Below are 9,287 nucleotides of genomic sequence, written 5' to 3' on the forward strand. Positions count from 1 at the left end.
TTTGGGATTTTAATGGAATTAGTCATATGATGGTTATAGGCAGATGAGTTTGGAGTTGTGAGTTGGGATTCTATTTTATCGGTTTAACATTACTTGTGAGGTGAGTTTTCCTTGCTATGCTAACAGGGTCGAAGGCATTAAGGTCGACCCTTTTGGATTGTTATCATGGTTATCGCATGATGTTATGTCTAGTGATCTGTTAGATCTGTATCCTGGTATATATGATGGTGCTATGTTTAGTGATATGTTAGATCTGCATCATGATATGTAGGATGATGTTATGATTAGTTATCTGTTAGGTATGTATGACTGTTTATACATGTTAGCTAGCGTTTGATATCTATGTGTTGAATGTGTGTTTGCGGGTGGGTTGAGGTGATTTTGCTTTGTGCTCTAGGCCAACAGACCCATGGCAGCCCGGATAGACTGAAAGCCCATTAGGGAGTACTAGTCAGGCCGAAGGTCCGAAGAACGGTCCAGACAGGTTGAAGGCCAAGTAGGGCGCTTTAGACATGTTGAAGGTTCTGAGAGTGGGCCAGATAGATTGAAGGCCGGTCAGGCGGTCTAGTCATACTAAAGACTTTATATGCATACTGTTCGTTGTGATATTGTTCTGGTTTGGATGACGTTGGTATTTTGGGGGAACTCACTAAGCTTCGGGCTTACAATTTTGGATTTTGTTTCAGGTACTTCGAATGATCGCGGGAATGCGAAGGCTTGATCGTGCACCTCCTCACATTTATGATTTTGATTTATGTGATTCTCTGATATGAAACTATTTTGAATACATTTTGTAATAACTACTGGCTTTTGGATGTTTGAAATTTTTTTAATTTTTTATGAATTTTATGAATCTTACATTTGCGTACCTGGTCCCTAATTTATTTTTTTAATTCGTAAGGTCTCTACTGTTTGTTTTTGTTACTCGCTTGGTTCATGTCTTACATAAAAAGATTATTATTTACATAAGAAAAATGATGGGATATGTAAGGTAAAATGAGGGGGTAGAGTTGGGGTTTGTTTATTTAAAAAAGTTAAAAAATCAAGGAAAAAAATAGTATTTTTAGGTAAGACAGAAACCAAACACATAACAAAAACAACCAATAGAAACCTTCCAAATTAAAAAAATACTTTAATGACCAAACACGCAAATTATCCAAAATCATAGGGACCATTCGTGTAATTTACTCTAAAAGAAACGTCTGGCCAAAGTAATAGAGTGAGGTCGGGCACACTATACTCCCATCTAATAATTCCAGGATCGCGATTAGAAACTTTTGTAGACTGTCCGATTAGCGGGACCAAGAGATGAACGGCCGTGATTCAATCATCAAAGCTAGGGCTCAATCTCGAAGGCTGATCTGATAACGAGGGACATCTTTGTTCTCAAAATTCCCATCTCTATAAATCCTCCATCTCTCCCTCCCCCATCCTCTTTCCCCATTTGAAGCGTTTTACTGTGTGGTTTTAGGTGCATGTACACTCGGTACATGTAGGAACATGGCGAAACCTCGCAAGCAAAAGAATGAAGAACAGAAAGCTGAGAATTCGGAAGCTGTGGTAAAACATCAGAAACTATGCCTCTCAATAGACATCGAGAAACGTCGAATCTACGGGTCAGTATGTGTTTATATACTTCGTTATCCTGGAATTGTTAGAACACTCGGAATTGAGTGAAAGTCCTAGATTATAGTAGCACGACTTTATACATGACAAGGAATTTCTTTCTTTTGTTTTTTCTCTCGCAATTGGCCGGATCAAACACACTACTTCGGGTGATGAAAGAGTTGCTTTGGAATGATTGCACTTAGAAAGTTCTATTCTGAAATTAGGGTTAGGTTGCTCAATGAACACGAAGTTTACTCATTGCTCATTATTCTACCTGCGCGATTTTCGTGTGTCCTTATTTAATAGCAATAAAATGCACTTTAATGACAGAGCAAGTTACAGGCCATAAAGTATTTGTTCACAGATGTGTAATGCCGAATTTGATACAGAAATTTATAATTCTTCTGTTTGTGTCTGGTCAGGTATACCGAGCTTGAAGTAGTTGTACCAGAGAATGGTATTGTAGGTTTACATGCTGATAATTTGATGATCGAGAATGTGCTGGTGGATGGAGGCCCAGCAAGGTTTGAAATATTTCCTCACTACCAGCAAATGGACAGTGATGACAGATGGTGTTCCGTTTCTTCAGCTAACTCTGCTGCTGATGCTGCGGGTTCAGTTTATGTTTCATGTCTTGAAAGAGAATTAGTCCCTAATTTGTTGATTATGTGCTCTAATGAGGTTGTCAAACCAGTACCAGAGCAGCCAGAACAGATTGTGCATGAGAATGGGACACAAACAGAAACACAAACAGAAACAGAAACACAAACACAAACACAAACATCTGGTGAATCCAAGCAGAATGTGAAACTGATCCATATTGACTATTGGGTAGAGAAGATAGAAACAGGAATCCATATTGAAAAAGATATTATGCACACAAATAATCAGATAAGGCGTGCCCGGTGTTGGTTCCCTTGTATGGATGATAGTTCACAGCGTTGCTGGTTAGCATAAATTGTTATTTGACTCAATTTGTTTGCATATTGTTGTATTAGATTCATTTTGATGTGTATTTTTTGTTTCAGCTTTGACTTGGAGTTCACAGTGGCTAACAACCTAGTTGCTGTTAGCACTGGAACCTTGATGTATCAGGTGAGAAGCAGTTAATTTGGCTTCATTGCAAGGCCTAACAAATGGCTTTAATGGTTTTTTGTGTAACTTGTCAGTTTTGTTTAGTTTAAACATCTTTACAGACTCTTGTATCTGGAGGGAATTCTTGTGACTTTGTCATGTGGCAGTGGCTGGATGTAATTAACATTAATAATAGTGTTCACGCATGTCTGTGAATTTCATTTTGGCATACATGCTGAATAGATCTCATTACCCCTTCTATATGTGTGTATGCATGTGTTTTATAGTTCCCTTCTCATGAGTTGTGGATTTTAGTTGACATTGTGAAGTTTTATTTGATAACTATTGCCTAAAGATGAGGCTTCCTTGGTTCCTACCATATTAAATGACCAAACTGGCATTTAAGTCAGAGACATGCGAGAAATGTGTATTGTAAACCTAACTACTGTAATCCAACTACTTGAATGCCTCTCCTTATGTGCACTTTATATGCTTAAAATTTGACATTTTGATGCAGGTTTTAAGCAAGGATGATCCACCACGAAAAACATATGTCTATAAAATAAATATACCTGTGGCAGCTCAATGGATATCTCTGGCTGTTGCTCCATTTGAAATCTTTCCTGATCGCCATAATAATCTTATCACACACATTTGTTTGCCAGCTCACTTGTCAAAGCTTCGGAACACAGTAGGATTTCTCCATAGTGCATACAGGTTTGCTTGCTTTTTTAAAAAAAAAAATTGCAATGTAAGCTTCACTTTGATTGGACTTTCTTCTGTTTTGTAATTTCCTGTTTAATTCTGTAACAGCCATTATGAACATTACCTTTCCACCAAATTTCCATTTGGGTCGTACACACAAGTTTTTATAGATCCAGAGATGGCAGTATCTTCATTAAGCTTGGGTGCATCAATGAGTATCTTCAGCTCACAAATTCTTTATGAAGAGAAGATCATAGATCAGGTATGTAATGTTTTTAATGGCTGAACTTATAATCCAATGCAAATTTATGTTGCTTACTTTAATCTTTAATGGTAATGGAACAGACAATAGATACAAGAATAAAACTTGCATATGGGCTTGCAAGGCAATGGTTTGGAGTGTATATCACTGCAGAAGCACCAAATGATGGTAACATACTATACTTATGGCTTTCCATAATTAAAAAAAAGTAATGTAATACTGATTTAGTTTCCATTTTTTGTTGTTAGAATGGTTATTAGATGGGCTTGCAGGGTTCTTGACAGACTCATATATTAAGCAATTTCTTGGAAACAATGAAGCACGGTATAGACGCTATAAGGTATGTCTTTTTTGTTCTGCTTTATTTTATTTTGATATAATTGTATAATATTGGTCTTGATTAGAGTGTTTAATGTTTCATTTGAATGATTTCAGGCAAATTGTGCTGTCTGCAAAGCAGATGATAGTGCTGCAACTGCTTTAAGTTCCTCTGATGCTTCCAAAGCTTTGTATGGAACACAATGCATTGGTTTTTATGGAAAAATTCGCGCCTGGAAATCTGTAAGTTGATCTTATGAATCTAAGGGGCTGTTGCTTATTGACTTAATGGATTTGGTGAGTTATGCACTGAACATGGGCATCTATGTTTCTTTAAATATAGCTGGCTTAATGTATCAAAACAATAACCATCTTCTTTTATCCTCCCAACTCCTCACGTTAGAATTGATGAATATTGCAAAATTTGTTTTTGGATGTAAGGGTAAAATGGTCATTTGGTCTCATTCAGTCTAGAAAACAAACAGATCTTAAGCATGCAACACTTTATCCAGACAGACATCATTGTCCATTTAGACACTTTACCCATATATGGCTTTTAATGGGAAAAAAAGATAAACAGCTCCTAACACCTTGTTTTTTTAATTTCCAATTTGAAAAATTGATAGTCTTACCTTTGACAACTGCTTCTTTCTTACAGGTTGCAGTTCTCCAAATGTTAGAAAAACAGATGGGGCCGGAGTCATTTTGTAAAGTAAGATGGTTAGCTTTACGTTCATTTCTTAGTATTATACTACTAAATTAATAAAATTATTTTCTAATTTGTTTTTTTTTTCTTCTTGTTGGCAATGGCAGGTATTGAAGAATCTGGTTGCACCTCCTAAAGATACAAGTCGTCCTTTGAGAAGTCTGAGCACAAAAGAGGTGATTGCTTTGAACATGAAAGAAATATTATAAATTGATAGTAATTTAAAATTTAAAAAATGCAGTTTCGGCACCTGGCTAACGAAGTTGGAAATCTTGAACGTCCATTTCTGAGAGAATTTTTCCCCCGTTGGGTGGGTTCCAGCGGTTGTCCTGTTCTAAAGTATGAAATTAAAAAAAAAAACTTTATAATTTTTTTTTCTAGAAAATCTGCCATCTTTATGGTGATAACATTATTTGTGAATTTAAATTTAAGGATGGGGTTTTCATATAACAAAAGGAAAAACCTGGTGGAATTAGCAGCATTGCGTGGATGCACATCAACACCAGAGTCGAGTAATTCAAAAGCCGAGTCTGTGAAGCGAGAAGGTGATGTTGGATGGCCTGGAATGATGAGTATACGCGTCCATGAACTTGATGGAATGTATGATCATCCAGTTTTACCAATGGCAGGAGAAACATGGCAGTTATTGGAAATACAATGCCATTCCAAACTTGCTTCCAAACGTTTCCAAAAACCTAAAAGAGGTTCAAAGCAGCATGATGGTTCTGATGATAATGTGGATACAGTTGCCTCTGCTGCAGATATGCGTTCAAAGTAAGTATTATGCCATGTCCATTTATGTATATATATATATATATATATATATATATATATATATATATATATATATTTCTTTCTTAAACTATATCTTTCTGCTTTTTATATGACTATCACTTTGCGATTTATTAGCAGCAATGATTCCCCCTTGCAATGGCTGAGGGCAGATCCTGAAATGGAGTATCTTGCTGAGATTCATTTCAATCAACCTGTACAGATGTGGGTATGTATGCTCTTGTATTCTTATATGTTTCTCTATATTTGAATGTTTTGAGAATCTATATATAAATGTAAAACCAGATAAATCAATTGGAGAAGGATAAAGATGTTGTGGCTCAAGCACAATCAATCACAGCACTAGAGTTGTTCCCTCGCCTTCTTTCAATTGTCAATGCTTTAAGTAATCTTCTCTGTGATTCTCAGGTACCCTCTCCCTCTTGTGCATCGAATATCAACATACGTTTTGTTGTTTTGTTTATTATGTCATCTGACTTTTATTTATCTACCTATTACAGTATTGTACTTTTAAAAAATCTACCCAGTTGTACAATTTTCAATGTATAATGTGTTTGTTGATAAGAGATTCTTTTAAAGTAGACTGCTTTAGTTTAGTAAGAAAATTATTAAAGACCTTTTCTACCTTGTTAAGGCCTTTTGGCGTGTCCGGATTGAGGCGGCTTTTGCTTTAGCTAGCACAGCATCTGAGGTATTATATTTATTATACCCATTTGTATAAATGACTGAAATACCCTTCCTAAGGTTATTACTACATTTTGTTGATATTCATTTACTTTTATTGTTCTTCAAGGAAACTGATTGGGCTGGTTTACTGCATCTAATTAAATTTTATAAAAGTCGAAGATATGATGAGAAAATTGGACTCCCAAAGTAAGTGTTGCATCCTTTATCTGTTTTAAGACATCAAAACAATGTCCAAATTTTTAATGACTGAAATGCCCTTTCCTAAAGATTAATTTTCTTTTCATGCTCAGGCCAAATGACTTTCATGATTTTGCAGAGTATTTTGTACTCGAGGTAATGCAATGAGGTAGGATGTGTATTGTCAACAATGTCCAAAGTTTTTTTAAAAACACAATATGCTTTCATAATCATATTGATACAAGCAACATATTGAAATAACATTTCAGTTTTTATACAATTATTTATACAATATTATTAATCTAGGCGAAATCATTTATTGAATTTGTTTAATTTTTGTGGATTGTGATGTCTTGACAGGCTATTCCACATGCTGTAGCTTTGGTTAGAGCAGCAGATAAGAAGAGCCCTCGTGAAGCTGTTGATTTCATTTTACAACTTTTAAAAGTAAACGTTTCTTCCACTATTCCACTTCCACACACATTATATGTTTATTTATATCTTCACTGTCTTTGTTTTTTTAGTACAATGAGAACAATGGGAATCCGTATTCCGATGTTTTCTGGCTTGCTGCGTTAGTCCAATCAGTCGGTGAACTTGAATTTGGACAGCAGGTTTGTTGGCATCTCTTTAAATCACATATATTATAAATTTTTTTATGAAAATATTTTGATAATTAAGTTTTTATCTTTTGACAGAGTGTTTCTTCTCTATCATCTCTTGTAAAACGCATTGACCGGCTATTGCAGTTTGACAGGTGAATTATCATTCCCATTCCCATTCCCATTCCGATTCTGTTGTGATGATTTATTCATTAACCCATATTCCATTGGATGGATTCCGCTAGGCTGATGCCGAGCTACAATGGAATCTTGACAGTTAGCTGCATTCGAGCGCTTACACAAATCACATTAAAGCTTTCAGAATTCATCCCTCTTGTAACAACCACATTCCCTTCACTCATCCTAACTTCCTCATGATTCATGAACTCGTTTTTTTGATTTTTTTTTCAGGGTAGTATCATCGACTTGATTAAACCCTTCTGCTCTCATAAAACACAATGGCAAGTCCGGATTGAAGCATTCCGTGCACTTCTTGACCTCGAGTATCACCTCAAAGGAATCGATGCAGCATTGACTTTATTCATTAGATATTTAGACGGGGAGCCTTCACTAAGAGGTTTTCTTTTTTTCAAATCAATAATAACACACTTTCCATCCTTTTAATAATTACATCATCACATTTTTAGATTTTAATAATCTTTTTTTCACAGGACAAGTAAAGCTAGCAATACATGCTATGCGGTTGTGCCAGATCAGCGGTGATTCCGATTCCGATGACGACCACGGAGTCGTCCGTGACACCCTCGTGGCATTACTCCGTCTTCTTGAGAGTCCATCAGCATTCAATAACGTGACACTCCGCCATTACCTATTCTGCATCTTACAAGTCCTCGCTGGAAGGTTCTAGAAACATCAACATCCTTCCTTTTCAACAAACTTTTTATTATTTTTCCTTAAGATTATAAATTTTATATTTCAGACCACCAACACTTTGTGGAGTTCCAAGAGACGAAACGTTAATCAAAGGCCACACGGAAATTTGCAACGAACTCAAAAACTTCTTTGCTGCCATTGTTAATCAATCCAAGCCTCCTCCGGAACATTCTTTAGATACTCTTACACCTCCTGATGACGGTTTCGTTTCCGTACCCGAAACAACCGCCGAACCAATTCCCGATAACGATGGAATCCCGCCACCGGAATTCGCAATTCCGGATCCACCAAAAGAAGAGAAGTACAATTCCCTCGTTGCTGAAAACGTGGTAATTCTTGATTCTTCTGAACCTGTTAAAGAACCAGATACGGTTTCAAACAGTCAAGAAAGAAAGAAACCGGTGCTAAAAATCAAAATGAAGCAATCTTCGGCTTCCAGTAGAGCCGAAGAAACCGATAATGTTCTTCCGGAGAGATCTCAAGGCGGCCATAATGGCGGTGATCTTGGGACGAGTAGCTCTGTGTCCGTGTCGGTTGAAGCACCACCGCCACAACAAACACAACGAAACTCCAACGAGGGTACAAATGTAATTAACCAAAACCTTGAGGACGTTAATTCGTGCCATGATGTCGGGTCGCGTGTCACCGCCAGTATCGGTAGTGCAAAACTAGCGGTTGATGGTGATGGTGAGGGTGATGCGCTTTTGAAAGAACTACAGTGTACGGCTGATTCGAGTAAAGTTCAATTGAATGATGTGGATATGGACATTGAAATGGAGAAGGAAAATCCTAGTAAATTTATTAGTCTTCGAGTGCTGAATGAAACCGATGATGTGTCGTTGATGGGACCCGTTTCGGGTAGTAAAGACAAGAAGGAGAAGAAAAAGAAAGATAAGGAAAAGGAAAAGGAAAAGAAAAGAAAAAAGAAAGATCATAAAGATGACCCCGAGTATTTGGAGAAGAAGAGATTGAAGAAAGAAAAGAAAAGAAAGGAGAAAGAATTGGCTAAATTGATGGTTATTACGTCTTCTTCGATAGAGCTGAAAAATAAAGAAAAAGTTAGAGGAGAGGAGGTGGGGCCCGTGGGACAGTTGACAAATGTCGCGACCTCATTGGGGGATGCGGGGAAGCGGATTGAAAAAACGGGAGGTACGACTTCGACGCATAAACTTAAAATTAAAATTAAAAACCGAACATTGAGTAGACCTTGAGTAAGTAGTGGTAGTAGATGTATTCTTTGTAGAATTGAAGTGTTGTTTTGTAGGAGTGTATACCATGTTTATTGAGAGGGAAAAAAAAGTGGAAAAGAACGGAAAAGTAAAGAAAGAGATAGCAACAAGTCATGTGTTTCTTCTCCATTATACTGTATGTTGTATTGTGTTTGGCACATGAGACAATATTTGCAATTTATTGTCTCGTATGCCAAAACATGTTTGGATGGTTGATTGGTATTTTTGACTTA

At 36.7% G+C, this 9,287-nt stretch overlaps 1 protein-coding gene across 2 annotated transcripts; it reads left to right on the forward strand.

Annotated features, from left to right (window-relative positions):
- The first annotated feature begins 1,381 nt into the window (after window positions 1–1,381).
- TAF2 (TBP-associated factor 2) lies at window positions 1,382–9,287 on the forward strand. 2 transcript variants are annotated; one of them, XM_078993293.1, is made up of 24 exons: window positions 1,382–1,616; window positions 2,031–2,555; window positions 2,637–2,703; window positions 3,200–3,399; window positions 3,496–3,649; window positions 3,733–3,817; window positions 3,898–3,989; window positions 4,085–4,210; window positions 4,626–4,679; window positions 4,781–4,849; window positions 4,915–5,012; window positions 5,106–5,447; window positions 5,583–5,673; window positions 5,751–5,873; window positions 6,100–6,156; window positions 6,259–6,338; window positions 6,443–6,485; window positions 6,690–6,776; window positions 6,854–6,943; window positions 7,028–7,086; window positions 7,177–7,267; window positions 7,343–7,508; window positions 7,603–7,792; window positions 7,872–9,287. In XM_078993293.1, the coding sequence occupies exons 1-24, from the start codon at window positions 1,501–1,503 to the stop codon at window positions 9,034–9,036; spliced, it is 4,170 nt and encodes a 1,389-aa protein (XP_078849419.1). In that variant the 5' UTR covers window positions 1,382–1,500; the 3' UTR covers window positions 9,037–9,287. The 2 variants fall into 2 exon arrangements, with proteins under 2 accessions (XP_078849419.1, XP_078849420.1); XM_078993294.1 differs by having other exon boundaries at window positions 5,586–5,673.

Source organism: Lactuca saligna, chromosome 5, assembly GCF_052625555.1.
Source record: "Lactuca saligna cultivar CGN05327 chromosome 5, ASM5262555v1, whole genome shotgun sequence".
Taxonomy (NCBI): domain Eukaryota; kingdom Viridiplantae; phylum Streptophyta; class Magnoliopsida; order Asterales; family Asteraceae; genus Lactuca; species Lactuca saligna.